Genomic DNA, 17,477 nt, shown 5'->3' on the forward strand with positions numbered 1-17,477 from the left:
TCACAGAAAAAAATAATCTTTCACAGGAAAAAAGGACTATGCACTATATAGTGCATAGTATTTTTTATTGCACTTTTATTGCACTTACTCATACTGTGTTCTTGACAACCTGTTTCACATGCCGCCCAAGACTCAACAATGATCCTGGAGAAGAAACTGCATTTTTATTTTCTGTAATCAAACAGTTTTTATTTTGGAAAAGATCTGTTCACATCATGTTTTATCAGAAGTATTTCAGAAAATATCATCTTTCACAGAAAAAAAGACTTTTTATTGCACTTTTATTGCACTTAATCGTGCTGCGTTTCAGACAATTTCTTGACAACCTGTTCTCACGCCGTCCAAGACTCAACAATGATCCTAGAGAAGATACTGTATTTTTATTTTCTGTATTCAAACAGTTTTTGTGTGTAATGTATTTTTTCAATTATTTATTAAATACAGAATCCTTTCGATGTGGTGCCCTGATGCTCTGATGACTCTGATTTCTTTATAGTGGTGCAAATGTAGCTCTTCAGTGTACTGCTGTACATACAGTACTGGAGTTGAGGGGGGATAAGGGGGGATGGCATCCCCCCCTGAAATAAAAACGGTCCAAATCATCCCCCCTGTAAAACTGCCATCCCCCCTTTCCATCCCTTATGTCATTTCATCAATGAATGTGGTTTTACTGCTATTTCAACATTTAGAGTCATCACCAGAAAAATAACACCAGAAAAATAACTTATTTGACAATTTTCACCTGTTTCAAGTAAATTTTCCCTTGAAATAAGTAGGAAAATCTGCCAGTGGGACAAGATTTATCTTCTTATTACAAGCAAAAGAATATTGTTCCACTGGCAGATTTTTCTACTCATTTCAAGTGAAAATCTACTTGAAACAGGTGAAAGTTGTTGTTTTTTCCAGTGATGAGTCTTGTTTTAAGTGTAATGAGATTTTTTTTTTACTAAAATGAGACATTTTAACTAGAAATAAGACAAATATTCTTGTTAAGATTTAGAGTTTTTGCAGTAATCCATTTTACTTATCCTGTGAAGGACAGAGTCATATTGATAAGTTCAGAAAACAGTTTTTTATTGTTGTGTTTTGATGTATTTGATGTAAGCCCAGTGGATATTTAAAGCTTACAGAAGGCTGCATTTAACTGCTGCTATGTCATTCCTGCAGTATTTCTGCAGGTGTTTTGGTCAGTGCTATTATTTGTAATATATTATATTATTTGTAATCAGCACAAATTATCTGTCCCCATATGATAAAATCAGATTTTTCTACTTATTTCAAGTGAAAATCTACTTGAAACAGGTGAAAATTGTTGTTTTTTCCAGTGACGACTCTTGTTTTAAGTGTAATTAGATTTCTTTACTAAAATGAGACATTTTAACTAGAAATAAGACGAATATTCTTGTTAAGATTTTGGTGTCTTGGTCAGTGCTATTATTCATAATATATTATATTATTTGTAATCAGCACAAATGATCTATCCCCATATGATAAAATCCACCATCCCCCCTGATTTTTTTTTTTTTTTTTTTTTTTTTTACAACTCGAGTACTGTACATACTTTCCAGGAAAAAAGTCTGCGTTTTTGCATGTTTGCATCGCACCTAACATGTCTCAACAACCCGGTAAAAGAATAAAAGTACATTAATGGGCGGTCACGTGGTGCGGGTCCGGTTTCCTCGCAGCGCTGCGCGGACCACGTGACCTGATTCTCTGTGGTGTCAGAGTGGAAAAGAAACAGGTAAATTCACAGTCCGTCGCTTATTGTGTGAGCCAGTCTCGCCCGTTTTTATTTTCTCCCCAAATTAATTTTGTTACATTCTCAGTCTAGGAGTCGTATACTGTCCCTAAATCCGCAAAAAGAAGGTCGACATCGAGATCTCTTTGTCGACCGGGGTATAGCCGTGTGTAACATTGAACCGGGGTTCTGGTCAGTATCGCCTGTTATTATTTTCATTTTAGCGGCCTGTGGGCCTGTCTGTAAAGCCACTTTGTCCTTAAATGTGGGGGGAAAAGTCTGATTATCCCGGGGACGCATCGGTTATGAGAGTTGCAGGACGATGGAGGGGATAATGAGCCAGCTTGGCCAACGTTTACCCGGTTATGAAAAGGTTGGCGATGTTAGCAGGCGTTAGCAGGTAGCTTGTTGCATGGGCGTTTTTTTTTTTTTTTTTTGCATATTTAAAATGCTTTAGTGTCTATTAGTGCAGCTAATGAAGCTGTTGGTTATTTGGCCCGGTGTGCCCAGTTCTGCAGCCCTGCTTTGTGCTGGCAGGTGTCGACACACCGAGTTAGCCGGCGAGCTAGCGGCGGCTAGCCTCGTTGTCGCCATGAGGCTAAAGGCTGATTTATGGTTCCGCGTCACACCGACGCAAGGGCTTACGGCGTAGGGTACGCGGCGACGCGCACCCTACGCCGTATGCTCTTGCGTGGATTTAACGCAGAAGCATAAATGAGGCTGAAGACGTGAGAGGAGGAAACCCATGAGGAAAAACCCACCGAGACCCGAGCAGTTTCCAAATATTAGCCAGGGGGGGGGCTTAGCTTTCTGGCCATGTGGAAGTGAAATGTATGCGATGGGCCCCTGGCCCGGGGTTTGTTTGTGAGCTACTTGAACAGGCTTTTACGTAACGTGAGCTAGATTAAGTGGCCACAGCAAGGTTAACACTTTGCTATTGAATGATACATGAGTGATGTGTGTTTTTGTATTTTGCCATCGGATGTTTAAGTCAGCTTAGATCCATTTATGATGCATTCATATGTGATCATATTCAGTTATTTGGCAGTACAGACTGATTGAGCATCAGAGATGGTTTGAGAGGTGAATAAGTTATTGACTTGTTAGTCCATGTTCCAGACCAGATATCAGCACCACTCAAGGTGACCAAACTTACTAATAATTTTTGAAAAGATCCATGTCTGTAGATGATATTTTGGTATGATAACCTTCCTGAGTGGCAGCTGGATCGTAGTTATCAGCTCATGAAGTTACCCACCCCCTTCAGGTTAATTGATGATTCTAAATTGGGTGTATTATACATTTCCTGAATCCTTATGGTCCTGTGAGTATTCCAGTTTTAGTATTTTGTGTCTCTGTTGTTCCTAGATGACACAGGGCTAAAAAATAGTATATCATTTAGGCGAAAAATTGTGTAAAAATGTGTGTTGTTTATAGTTTAAAGAGCTGCAGTGACCAATATGTTGGTCAGAAAGATTCACATCTTAGCTTGAATGAATGCTTAAAAGGTCCCCTTTAAAATGATACCAAAGACAATATAGTGAAACATTGACAGATATCCTGTACATGAGTCTAAACCAGGATATGCAGCAGCATCTAAAATGTAATTTTCTGAACTTCATGAGCTGATAATTATGATCCAGCTGCCACTCAGGAAGGTTATCATACCAGAATATCATCTACAGACATGGATCTTTTCAAAAATCATAAGTAAGTTTGGTCACCTTGAGTGGTGCTGACCAGTGAAATTTTGGGCTCTGGCCCATGGACTATGTAAGCACCTTGTGTATCAAGGCACGTCTGTTTCGCGGGACAAGTATTAAAAATTAAAAAAAAAAAAAAGGATTGAAAGGAACTCTTAGTCAATGTTTTCCATGCATCTCTGGAAACAAAGCTGATAACTTCTTCCCCAACACTAGACGATAAGCTACCAGGCAGTTTGAGGAAGTGCTGCTCAAATGTTGCCAGACATGCATACTGTATGTTATACACATGTCATGGTCACAGGACTGTAACACATCTCTTATTCTTATTTCCTCAGGTGTTATTCCTTTGTAAATACTGTTATTTGTATATACTGTAAATGATGACGTCCATGGGCGGGAGCCGAGCCCGGGGCAGCTGGGAGCAGACACAGGGCCAGACACAGACACAGCACAAGCAGAGGCCTCAGGTACGCTCAGTCTCACTAAACTGTACATGTGCACAAGAAATAATTGCAGTATTTACAGACCAGTACCTATTTTGTAAGGTTTTCCTTGCATCAGAGTTGTATGTTTATATACACCCTCAATGAAGACAATGTTATTGAGTATAATTGCAAATATTGAATGCATATCTCATAATATTCTCTGTATGAGTTCATGGTGGACTTTAGCAGCTCTAATACAAAGTTGTTTTGGTTAGATTGTGCTTAACTCAAAGTTGGCAAGATGCTACTCAAAGATCATAACAGTTTGATACCATAGTTTTGAATATTATTTCATCCACACAGCCTTGGATAAATTGGATATGGGTCACTTCAACCATGTAGTATAAACATAAACTTAAACCGCACTGGTCAACTTGGTATTTGACCTAAGGTGATCAGCTTATGTCACAGTGGTTTTGTAATTACCTCATGGTCTTTGGCCTGAAATTGAATCATGAAGAACAAGCTGGGATGATATGTAATGGTTTCTTGCAGAGGTTCTGAGTTTTGATAGAAGTGCTGCATTTTTTATAAAATAAGTCCTGTTTTAAATGTAAATCTAAAAACGACTGCATCTTCCTTCCTTCCTGGAATTGTGATGATCAAATCTATATGTCTATGTTTTGGATATATAGTATGGATTTAGTGTGACACCCTGGATGCTTCAATGCACTAGGAATTGCAACTGGAACTTGTTGAAAATGTCCTCCTTTTTCCCCCATGTCTGCATATATATTAATGGTTAACACCAAGTTTGGTAAAACTCAAAAGTCACACATATATGCATTTTAATCTTCCAACAAAGGTTTTTTTTGTGTCTATGGGTGTGTTGTGAGTGTGTTTCCTTCACCAGCCCTCTTGACAGTCTACCATATTTTATTGGTCCCTCAAGAAAAGGGGAAAAAAAGTTAAAAATAATAAAAAAAAAGTTTTGACAAAGAGGACTAAGAATGTAGTGTGGAATGTGGAAAAAGTAGGAAAGACACAACAGTGATAGGAGCAATTTGGTGTGTGTGTGACGTGTTATAGTGTGTGTGAATGAATGTATAACGTGTTGTGTTTGAGAAAAAGGAGACATAAGACAATCAGGTATTTATAAACTGAAGAGGACAGAGAATAGAATACACAGATACACCCACTTTTATAGTTTGTATATGTGCATATGCGCCTGAAAATGTTCAATATTTTTACAATGGAGTTAACTTTAAATTGTGAGTTTTCAGTATCCAGTACTAGCTACTAAATGGAACTGATTAAGTTGCAATTATCAGTAGCTGTGGTAGCAACTGTAGAAAGGCTGCTGTATGGATTTGCCTGCTCAGTGCTTAAATGCTCGATGTAAAAATTTTATGAATTGACTTTCTTCTAGTGTTTTTACAATAATGCAGATATTTTGATTCCATTTGTTGATTCATATATTGTATGTTTCACTCTTCTTAAAACAGGCAACCGCGGAGCAGATCCGACTTGCCCAAATGATTTCAGACCACAATGATGCAGATTTTGAAGAAAAGGTTAAACAGGTAGGCATATCCCCAACCTTTTATCAGATATGTTGTTGCTCTATAGGATAACAATGCCATTATGTTTTACTGGCAGACTGGTAGTCTACTTACATTAGCTATTTCTCCTTTGATGTACATGTGTGTTTTGAATTATGCCTTGCATATCTTATTTTTTTGACAAGTTATTGAACTGCTCTGTTTCAAGTATGCTGTATCTTTGGGAATGAAACATGACATAAGGGGGTGGTAGTCTAGTGGATACAGAGGTGGGCTTGGGTCTGGAGGACCCAGGTTCAAGCCCCAACCAAGGCAACCAAGATGAACTTCAAATTTATTTAGCAAAAACAATCAAAAGCTTGTTTTTAAGACATCCATGGCCTGTTTAAAATAGGTATTAGATGCCATAATAGGTCCCATTAAGAGGTTTATAACCATCATTTTTTTTTATATTTGGATGGAAATACTTCAGTCATTGTCTGCTTGAAGTCTTGTGTCCAAGAACATCACAAAATTCAGTTCCTCTCTTGCTTTGCCAGGCCTTCACTGCAGCCAACTTTCAGGTGCTGCTTGTTTATGAGCTTGTATGCTTTCAGTTTCGTCTTCAGTTAGTGCAGTTTATTCTTTATTGAGTTGAGATCAGGAAGTTGACATGGTGATTCAAGAATATTCAGTCATTTTGCCTCGGGTGCACTTAGGTGGTTTTTCATTATCTTTCAGGTCTTTTGATGAGCCAGACAGTTGTTTGTTTTTTAGTGTTTGTTTTTTTTTTTTACATTCTTTTTAAGAATGTACCAAGCTTTTGATTTGCCCACACCTATGGTTTTTCTGTCTTTCCTATAAGTTCATGTTGTTTTTTCATACTAACGATGTCCTACTTCATTTGCATTGAGATTTCTTGGAACTTTATACTGGTGGTCCCAACAGTGGCCACATCCCAACTGAATACCGACCCCAGGCAAATTTCTTTATTTAGAAGTAATAAAATAATAGACCATACCTGGCCATTTATCTTTTAACGGTCAGTTGTCCAAAAACCTTTGAGCCCTTGAAAATTGAAGTACCATATTTTTCGCACTATAATGCGCACTTAAAATCTTTTATCTTTCTCAAAAATCGTCGATGCGCCTTATAACCCAAGGTGTCTCATGTATGAATTTTGTTGTGCTAACTGACCTCGAACCAATTTTATGTGGTACACCGCCCTCAAAAATTTGTCAAAATGTTTTATTGTGACTTTGGTAAGGGACGAAGCCGCTCCGCTCAGATGACACGGGAACGTTGTATTAAAGTCGGTCCTTGGTTGATACGGGTTGCAACATCAGACAATGTTAGATAACTAATTATGTAGTGCTCGGAAGCAACCATCATCCATCCTTACGGGACTGTTTTTTTTTTTTCCATATGTTTTATCATGCACCTTTTAACCGGGTGTGCCGTATGTATAAAAATAGACCCGATTACTGATATTGCGCCTCACAATACGGTGCACCTAATAGTGCACCGTTTGCACCTACGGTGCCTAAAATGGCTGTAATTTACAAACGGTAAATGCTAATTTTTACAAAACCTCTTACGCTGAATGTCTAAACTTTGATAACATCTTGATTGCTTTTATTTTAAATCAATTGTATTAGTGCATAATGGGTATATGATTTAAAAACTATAATTGCCAGAATACTTCTGGACCCAATTGTAAAAACAACTTGAATATTGTAATATACTGAAGATGCTATAGATGACAGTAGCAGCGCTGACACTTGCACCTTGTACAAACCAGTTTGGACTAAGGTTTTTGTATTGTGGGGAGCAGTTAGTCTGGTTTCTGCCCACAACGTTGCTGTAAGTGCATGTGTATTTGGAGAATCTGCCAGGTGAATTTGTTGTCGGATCAGAATAACTTAATTATTCAAGTGAAATTCTATGGGAGCATTTGATATTGTTGTGTTTATTAGTATTGACGATTGGGTCAAAGCAGGTGTCTTATGTTAATTTATTCTTTTCTTAGAATTAGTTTGTTTAAAAAGCAACAACTGTTTTTCACCTTCTTTTACTTGTTTATTTTGTCATGAGTAAACCTGCTTGTAACACTTCCCTATTTTGTCGATTATCCAACTTAAAATCCTGTTCTATAGAGGTGCAGCCATTACCTTTCCTCCTTTTGCATCTACTGACATTAGATTGGTCAACTTATACAGATATATTACAAGATAACAACAACCAGATGTAGATGTCTGTCCAGCCCTTTTACACTATTTGTACGGATACAAAGTTAAAATTATTTGTCTTTACGGAGTCTATTGACACTATTGCTTAAGTGGAATTACATTTTTCCGTCTTGTCAGAGACTTAAAATAGCTATTTATCTTTTTATAGCTTGATTATCCCAAGTTCAAACATGATTTGCTATTTTGCTGCAAACACAATCTCACTTAAAACTGCTTTTGAATGTTGCTGTTTTGGCCTCCAAAGCTCCTTACTATCTAATGAGAGACCTACAGTTGTTTTTAACTCTGTAATGTTTCTTTAACAATCAATCTTTACATAACTGAAGCACCTGAAATACATGTCACGGGTTACTTCTTTGTCTCATTTTGGCTCTTGTTTTGTTTCCCCAGCTGATTGACATCACAGGCAAGGACCAGGATGAGTCGATGATCGCTCTGCATGATTGCAATGGGGACGTGAACAGAGCCATTAATGTCTTGTTAGAGGGTAGCCCAGACACTGTGAGTATTGCTTTTGTTCGAAGACCAGATTCTGGAAACGATACAACATATTTATGACTTTCGAGGGGGTTTTCCTTCTTCGACACAGTAGTTTGTAAAGATAAAAGTTTAATAGGGAACAGTGATGTGCTGGCTTGACCCTGGTCACCTGCGGTTACGAGTCAGACAAAAATATGCATAATGATATCCCGCTATCACGTAGCCGGTTGGGTTTTATTTTCTGTAAATCAAAATTTGCGGTTCCAGTTGCAGTCGAGTTGGCTGAAAATGTCGGACGATGGCGGGTCATATCTTAACCTACCCGCACATCACTGACAGGGAAGTTCCTTAGTCTTACTGGTGGCAGATGTAAAGCCTCTTACTATGGAACCCATGCTCATCTGACTGTGCATGCAGTGTCCATATTTTCTTGATACAATGCTTTTATTATTTATGCAGAATAAAGTTATTTAGGTAAGAATGTATATTGTAAAGCTTACTTGAAAATTAACTGTTTTCAAGTTGTCTCAGTTTTTTTAAATTGGAAAGATGTAATCATCTATTGACGAGTTCACCTATAAAAAGGTGTTTTCATACTAGTTAGTCATGACCAGTTTTCCTGTATAAGAATAATGAAGCAAGCCCAGACCATCCCTTTAACAGCTTATCCTTTACACTTTTTTTATATTTACTTTGTAAGGACTCCTGGGAAATGGTGGGTAAGAAGAAAGGGGTGTCGGGTCAGAAGGAGATCAGCCAGGCAGAAGCCGGAGAGGAAGGAAAAGAGAACAGAGACAAGGGAGGAGAGAAAGATGCAGCACGTCGTCGAGGTGCTGCTCAGCGTAAAGGGCGTGGAGCCAGCAGGGGACGCGAATGTAAGGCTTTCATAATTTTGCTGTGGTTCTACTGTTGTGTGTGTGTGTGTGTGTGTGTGTGTGTGTGTGTGTGTGTGTGTGTGTGTGTGTGTGTGTGTGTGTGTGTGTGTGTGTGTGTGTGTGTGTGTGTGTGTGTGTGTGTGTGTGTGTGTGTGTGTGTGTGTGTGTGTGTGTGTGTGTGTGTGTGTGTGTGTGTGTGTGTGTGTGTGTGTGTGTGTGTGTGTGTGTGTGTGTGTGTGTGTGTGTGTGTGTGTGTGTGTGGGGGTTGTGTTTTTTTTTTTTTTTTTAACAAATATAAACAGAACTTTCTGAGAACTTTATTCTGGGGCTGCATATTGGAGTGTTATACTTAATCTCTGACGGCTATTTTGCTTTGCGGTATGTGGATCAAAAAGCGAGGATATGCTCACTACCCACAAGCCCAGTTTTTCAGATTGCATGCCAGTATGTACAGCAGTAGATGTATTAAAAAAAAAAAAAAAAAAAAAACTATATCTACTTCTTCAAGTGTACTAAAATAGCTTGAGGCTTTTCGTTTCTCTTTGAAGTCTTACAAATTTTTAACTTTTATTTAATTTGAAGTTTTTTTCCTTCCATTGCGCTCTGCGTCCACTACAGTGTTTTAAAGGGATTGTGACATGAAAAAAATATTTTTCTTGATTTTTTTTTTTTTTTTGTGTTTAGTTGGGTGTCTTGACATCAATTACACCCAAGAAAAACGAACTTTTAACATTCAGTGTATTGTGTGCTTTCTGGGAATTTCCGCATAATTATGCAAAAACGGCGCATCTGGTTGGGTGACGGACCTATACGTATAGACCCGCTAAATCACCGCCCCCTCCACCCAGCTCCCTGCCCATCAGCACTGAGCCGCGGGCTGGAGGGAGAGACGGCCACCGCCTCTCTCCTCTCCACCCGCGCTCTCCTTTTTTTTTTTCGCCTACGACCTCAGATCAGACGAGACAACCCGCTTAATTACTATATTATTCCGCATATTACTAAGCGGAGGAAAAGAAACTAACAAGGATTCCCTCAGTAGCGAAGAGGGAAGAGCTCTGCGCCGAATCCCCGTCCGAGCGGCGGGCGTGGGAAATGTGGGGGGGGGGGGGGGGGGGGGGGGGGCAATGATTGACAGGAAAGGGGGAAAAGGACGCGTTTTTCACTGTCTTTCACACATTTGAGGGATATTGGCCAAGACTTTTAATAGTGTTAAAAGCATGTTAAAAATTATGTCACGATACCTTTATTGTGATCTCTTTCTCTTTTCACCACTAAAGTTCGCGGTCAGGAGAATGGCTTGGATGGAGCCAAAGCTGGAATAGCTGGAAGAGGGGCTGAGCGAGGCCGACGGGGCAGAGGCAGAGGACGGGGAGCTGTAGGTGGGTAATCCTCTTTAGATTGATTCCTCTGTGAATGAAATGGCTATGATGCCATTTCCCTGCGTGACAACAGTAAATCACACTAAGAAAGTGAATTTTCGCCCATTGTCTCCACAGGAGCAGCTGGGCGGCGAGGAGGCAGATTTTCAGCGCAGGGCATGGGGTAAGGGAATACCTGTGTTGCCTAAATACATAGGGCTTTTTATTTCACTTTTACCTGTTGCCATGGTCCCCAGAGAGCAGGAAATCAATCTGTTTGCCTTTATCCTACGGGGGGAGAACATGCAGAAGCCAGTTGGTCAGAACAGCATGACCTGAGTATCATTTTGCTCAGTGGATCTTTCAAACATTTCAAAGTGAATTTTGGATAGCTCCCCATATCTTAACCTTCAATCGCCCACTCTTTAGACCTGAACAGTGTGTTTTGAGTGATTTATGTTGCGTGCACGCTCACATGTTAGTGAGTTGATGACTTTGCACCAATTTCTATATTTTCTTGCATGTAGCTTTTGCTATTGAGGCTAATAACTGTGTTGCCTTTCCCTTAGAGGTTTTTCTTCTAGTAAAACAACGCGTTAAGTCACTACTTCAAAGCCATTTTAACATTGCCATTACTGTATTTGTTCCCAATCCTTGGCTGAAGAGGTCATCAGAATGTAATCGATGCTATAAAGAGACCATTCTTCAAGTGGTTTTGTAAAAAAAAAAAAAGAAATTAAAGAATTCATTTGTATGATCGATATAGTCTGTATTACCTGCTGTACTGAAAATAGTCTACAATGTCGTGTATTTGTTAGATTTCCTTTGCTTTTGTGTGAAATCAATGATGTATAAATGCTATAGTGAGGGACGCTGGGCTATCATCTCTATTCAATTCAATTTTGTTTGTATAACATCTATTACAAAACAATTCTAGAGACCCACAGTATAATTATTAAATAGACAGTGGTAGGTAAAATCTCCCTTACAGGAGGAAAACCTGAAAGCCAAACAGTGGCAAGGAAAAACCTACCACAAGTCTGATGTGCTGGTCACGAAAACCATAACTATATGTCTTGTTGCTACAGAAAACAACAATTTGATTTGTCAGCTTAGGAACATTGTACTGCTTCTATATATTTCTGGTTACTGCTCTTTTTGTTTTTCATTTTCAAGATGGATAGGTTGGTGTAATGCCAATAAAAGTCAGTTGTTTAACATTTATCAGCGCTCACATGAGTTTGCGCCATTGCCATGCACAAGATACAAATGGAAATCAAAAGAGAGGTCAACATGGCAGAAAGTAACCTGCACCGCCATCTAATAGTTGGTGCAGGAATGGCAGGGGGACACATGCAACGAATAATAAACATCAACCACCCCACAGGTCCTGTATGTAGGTTACAGGACAAGTTGCTGTTTAGAAGCATAAATCAGGCTGCATAGCGAGTGTTTACTTCATCCATCCATCCACTGTTTAACTCCAACCTTTGGTTCAGTTCTTTACTTCACAATAACCAGTGTAGTGGTCTGCATACTGAGACGTTTTCATGCTATCAAACACCACCGCATTAGGTGGCTCATTGTGCTTGAAAGGCCGTCGCTTAGAGGTGACTTTTATTCGCCTTTGTGCTTTAATTCTCTTGTAAAGTTTGAAGGAAATTAACAGCTGGCAGTCAAAGTTGTTCATAAAAGAAATATTCTAGAGTTAAATTAGCTGTAGGTCTTACTAGATGAGTGTAAACCTTCACCAGGGGCCAAAACAACATGAATTGAGGCAGTTTTTATAATATACTTTTACAACGTAGTGCCATTAACATTATTCCAGAAGGCAGTAGCCAACATCACAGTAAAGATTTCAATCATAAGGCTCCAATGAGACTCAAATGTCATTCCACTAAAGTGATAGGCTCCCTGCAGATGATAATTTTAACATGTGTGAGACTGTATTTACTGGACATGGCTTCAACATCATGCCATCTTTACTCCATACCAATTGACACAGACTCTTGGATATACTTATAGATGCAAAATGAGGAGGAGAATTTATGGCTACTGCTTCCTTAGTCCTGGATCAGTTTTGACACTTCTCTGGAGGCATCGACTGTGAACAGTCCTCCCTTTTTTGTATCTATTGACAGTAGTATATCTGAAATTCTTTTTTTAACCACTTAGAAATAAATCTAAGGTTCATTTGAGTCCAGTATATTCTTTTAAGACATCTTCACATTAGCCCATCTAGAAACCATATGAATACAATTGACCGACTTTGTAGGTATCATAATGATCTTAAGAGGGGAAAAGAAATGGTGAGAATAAAACAGCTGTCTTAAGATGATGATGTAAGGTGAAGATTTGAGATCAGTTGAGTGGTGCTGGGTTATGGATTGATGACTGATGTATTGACAAATGGCATTTTGTTAGGCCTTAATACCTTTTTACATTGCATATCTGTGTCATTTTAAGCGTATTTGAAATGTTTATATGAGGACCATTACCACACTTTTACTCTAGAATAACTTCAATGTTTGCAAAATGTTTATACAAGAAGTTCATGTCTACAATTTGACCCACCACGAATAAAAAACACATTGGCTTGCTTTGTATTGCAAAGTGAGGTAACAGTGCATAGTGATGATTAGAGATAGTGATGATTAGAGTATTGGCACTAGCAGCTTTGAGACATTTTGCTTATGCTGTCTTAGGTTGTGGTGTGAAAAAGGAAATTTTGATCTTCAACATTTACTTTGTTGTTCCTCTTGTAATTGTTACCATTATTTTTCCTCTAAAGCCAGATTGATAAGGGGTCCAGATATGATATTGCAGGAGATGAGAGGTGAGTGCAACGCCTCTGTGTGCCTCTTCTTACTGCTTTGTGAAGGAGGATTTGAGAGTGGCATAAAGCAGGATGATCTGATGCAAAAAATAAATTGACTCCTTTCTATAAATAGATAGACCTTACTGAAAATTGATATTGAATATGTTAGTGTAAGTCACAAGTGCATCTTGATTTGTACAGGAAGCCTCTTAGACAGTTAATGACAGCTTCTTGGCTTGGCTTGGCTTGACTTTTTGCACTCCATCACGTTGCTAGGTAGCATCAGCTGTAATTTGCTCAGCATTCATACATGTGTCAAAAGACACGGAGTACGAGTAAAAACAAGTTCTGTATTTAGATGCTGACTTCCTACTGCTCATTTTTGACTGTACAAACTCTTAGTTAGGGAAATATTTCTCATTTCTCATTCTTTCTCTTTTTTTACCACCTCCCCTCCATTGTTCCTATGAAGTGCAATTTACTTGTGGTACAATGTGCAAGTAGAAAAGTCAACAATACTCGTAATATTTAAATCCCATAAACCTGATTTGGAGTTCTGTTTTGTTTTTTTTACACTTAAGTAAAAAAATGTTCATATTATTATGAAAGGGTTCTTTAAGGATTTTAGCACTATTGAGAGGAATACTAAACTTGCATTGCCTCGGCTCTGCCAACTCTGGCTTCCTTTTACTTTGCACTTGTTTGTTTGTATAAGCCGATGCAAATATGTCAGCAGCTGCCACTATTCCAAAAAAAAAAGTCTCACAATGTTCACTTTGTCATCTCTCATTGTAGATTAAAACAATATTGTTCTAAAAGACCACATATAACGGTAATTCTGTAGTACACAGTCAAATGGAGCAATAAAGAGAGCAGTGAAAATGATCTGTTATTTGTGGTCGTCAAAACTGCTGTTGCACTACATTCAGATATGGGAATTTTAGCTCTAGCAATTAATTAAAAAATATATATATATATTAAAAGGAGCACACCTTGACCTTGAGCACAGCTTTATCCATAAATGTAGTGACAGGTCTGTGAAACTTCTTTTTTATCACATTTATGACTGGATGATGGCCAGTGTCTGAAGCAAAGATTGGTACCTGACTCACAAAGTCTGTGCGATCATTTTAAAACATAAATATAAAACGGTCTCCAGAGTCGTGCAATGTTGTAAGCATCTCATCTGGTTATTTTCTGGCATGCAACATACTGTATTTGCTGCATTTAGATTGCATTTGGTGGCAATACCCCTGTCGTCATGAGCAGACTACTGGAATAAATCCAAGTTGAACACCGTTAATGGTGTCAGTTGACCTGGAGCTTTTCAGTTCTTTTTTTCTTAATTGACTGGTGCTAAAGTGGCACCAGTTCTGGAATAGCTGGGACTAGTTTTCAACATCCATTTTTAGAAAATAATTTTTCCAATGTGAACATATTTAATTAATTCCTGATAACCCAGCTGTGCCTAATATCACTGCTAGAGCTGCCTTTCTGCAGTTTGGGGTTGTCACTCCATGCACAGACCTCAACTCTTACCACTGTCTTTCCCAGAACATTCAACCCTGCTGACTATGCAGAGCCTGCCCAGACAGACGAGAACTATGGAGGAGGCAGCACCTGGAACAACACAGGAAGCATTGAGTTGGAGGAGGGACCAAGTAAGTTGATTCATTAAGAACTCATGGACTCCAATATAGTGATGATAATATTATAAATTTACCAGCCAAATGATTTTTATGTTCACAACCACTGTACCACAGTACTGGAGTTGAGGGGGGGTGGCATCCCCCCTGAAATAAAAATCAAAATCATCCCCCCTGTAAAACTGCCAAAGGGGTTTCCATCCCTTATGTCATTTCATCAATGAATGTGGTATTACTGCTATTTCAACATTTAGTCATCAGCAGAAAAATAACTTATTTGACAATTTTCACCAGTAAATTTTCACTTGAAATAAGTAGGAAAATCTGCCAGTGGGATTTATCTTCTTATTTCAAGCAAAAAAATCTTGTTCCACTGGCAGATTTTTCTACTTATTTTAAGTGAAAATCTACTTGAAACAGGTGAAAATTGTTGTTTTTTCCAGTGATGAGTCTTGTTTTAAGTGTAATGGGATTTCTTTACTAAAATTTTAACTAGAAATAAGACAAATATTCTTGTTAAGATTTTGAGTTTTTGCAGTGATCCATTTTACTTATCCTGTGAAGGACAGAGTCATATTGATAAGTTCAGAAAAGTGTTTTTTATTGTTGTGTTTTGATGTATTTGATGTAAGCCCAGTGGATATTTAAAGCTTACAGAAGGCTGCATTTAACTGCTGCTATGTCATTCCTGCAATATTTCTGCAGGTGTTTTGGTCACTGCTATTATTTGTAATATATTATATTATATTTGTAATCAGCACAAATTATCTGTCCCCATATGATAAAATCCACCATCCCCCTGATTTCTTTTTTACAACTCGAGTAATGTTCATAACAGAGCTTCAGCAGTAAAAATGAGTACTTGTGTTCAGTTTCTACTGTCTGGGATAGAAGCACACTCTTATTACAAATGTATGAATCCCAGAGTTAATGCAGTCCTCTCAGATCTTTATGTACAGGTGTTTATGTAACAGACTGACTAAAGAATACTACCATTTTCTATTATTGATCTAATATGCAACATAAACCTGGACTCTTTGCTTCAGGATTGGAATACTCTGGAGGAGAGGGAACAAATTACCCACCCAAGTTTGACTCTGCTCCTGGTAAAACCATCTTCACTTTACTTATTTTATGCATTTCTTATTCTATTTGAAGTTCTGTCTCCCCGACATGGTATTGAACTGTCTCACTGATCCGCAGGTGCCTGGAGGTCTGCCCAAGAAGAGTGGGGCACTGAGGACTGGAATGAGGATGTGAGTGTTGCAGGCTTTTTAGGTTTTTTTTTTTAACTAGGACTGGGCGATATATCGAGTATGTTCGATGTATCTCGGCTTCTACTCTTTGCGATGTACAAAATGACTATATCGTGAATATTCGAGTATACATTGTCAAGCATTTGCTTTTAGCCGCGGGCATTAAATTACAGGTTTTCTCACTCTCTCGTCTCTCCTTCTCGGAGACATAAAACAAACGCACCCAGTTACATACGTCAGTCACATGCTGTCGTGCGTGCATCGTTATAAGCCAAACAACCAGCTGCTGGTGTCAACGCTGCTGTCCAGGACCGCCGGTCAGTTCCATCTAAACTTTCCCAAACGCGGCCTGTTTGCACCGTGAGCTCATCCGCGCGACTCTTTTCAAAGCAAACTGGGACGGTTTAGTAAAGACGGGAGGGGATGTTTTCTACTTGTACGCCGCGCTGATGCAGCTCCAACTATCCGCTCAGTGCGACACGCGTCCGCGAGCCTTTCTCTTCCAGAGCTGAGAAACGTCACCTAGTGTTGCTTAAATGTGGCCACATGAAATCAATCACTATCATCAAAACAAAGTCAAACAAGACTATATGACTTCATATTTCTAAAAGTAAATGAAAGTGATGCAAATTAAAGGAGGAGAGGATGAAACATTGCAGTCCCTACACCTACAATTAGTCTGAATATAAAGGTGCTCTAAAGGCCCTCCTGCTCAGAGCAGCTCATCCTGGTAAAACCTGGTAAAACCTGGACCAGAACATGTTCTTAGCAGATGTTCTTCAGACGGGGAGTCAGAGATGCAACGTGCACTTTCTGTTTTGAAATGACACTTTTTATGTTTGTGCCACTCACTGCTTATTAACTGTTTAATAAATACAGTTTTGGTCAATTTGACTTATTCCCCCTTTTTGCATGAAAGTTAGTTAAAATGAGCATATATTAATGCAGTATGAACAAGAATGTTTAAATGTAGACATATAGAATCATCATACTGGTGTGATTGTATGAATCAAAGTGTTAATTCAAGGCTAAGGCAAAATATTGAGATGTGTATCGTGACATGGCCTAAAAATATCGAGATATTAAAAATAGGGCTGGGCGATATGGCTTTTTATTAACTGTATATTTTTTTGAGTGTTTCTAAAGAATAATAAAAAACAATTGAGAAGATGTGGTGTTACTTGGGGAGGATGGGGTGATATTTAAGTATTTTGTTCCAATTCAAATATTTTCTACCCTTTACTATTCCTCCTCTGCAGCTGTCAGAGACCAAGATATTCACGGCCTCCAGTGTTGCATCAATGCCTCTGCCTCAAGAGAGCGTTACAATCACCAAAGGACAGAGGTGGGTTATATCTGCAGTAACGACATCTTCCTCTCAAGCA

The 17,477-nt window shown here is 38.7% G+C and overlaps 1 protein-coding gene across 7 annotated transcripts in view; it reads left to right on the forward strand.

The window, feature by feature from the left end:
* Window positions 1-1,685: 1,685 nt before the first annotated feature.
* Window positions 1,686-17,477, forward strand: part of ubap2l (ubiquitin associated protein 2-like) — a 38,333-nt gene continuing 22,541 nt past the window's right edge. For 3 of the 7 annotated variants that reach the window (XM_061742291.1, XM_061742295.1, XM_061742297.1), the window contains exons 1-12: window positions 1,764-1,930; window positions 3,780-3,911; window positions 5,375-5,452; window positions 8,050-8,160; window positions 8,840-9,014; window positions 10,292-10,393; window positions 10,511-10,556; window positions 13,164-13,208; window positions 14,745-14,851; window positions 15,883-15,942; window positions 16,040-16,092; window positions 17,352-17,437. In XM_061742291.1, the coding sequence (XP_061598275.1) occupies window positions 3,822-3,911; window positions 5,375-5,452; window positions 8,050-8,160; window positions 8,840-9,014; window positions 10,292-10,393; window positions 10,511-10,556; window positions 13,164-13,208; window positions 14,745-14,851; window positions 15,883-15,942; window positions 16,040-16,092; window positions 17,352-17,437 (953 nt within the window). In that variant the 5' untranslated portion in view covers window positions 1,764-1,930; window positions 3,780-3,821. Of the gene's footprint in view, window positions 1,742-1,763; window positions 1,931-3,779; window positions 3,912-5,374; window positions 5,453-8,049; window positions 8,161-8,839; window positions 9,015-10,291; window positions 10,394-10,510; window positions 10,557-13,163; window positions 13,209-14,744; window positions 14,852-15,882; window positions 15,943-16,039; window positions 16,093-17,351; window positions 17,438-17,477 lie in introns of those variants that run through there. The other 4 variants (XM_061742294.1, XM_061742296.1, XM_061742292.1 and 1 more) reach the window with 3 other exon arrangements.

Source organism: Cololabis saira, chromosome 15, assembly GCF_033807715.1.
Source record: "Cololabis saira isolate AMF1-May2022 chromosome 15, fColSai1.1, whole genome shotgun sequence".
Taxonomy (NCBI): Eukaryota; Metazoa; Chordata; class Actinopteri; order Beloniformes; family Belonidae; genus Cololabis; species Cololabis saira.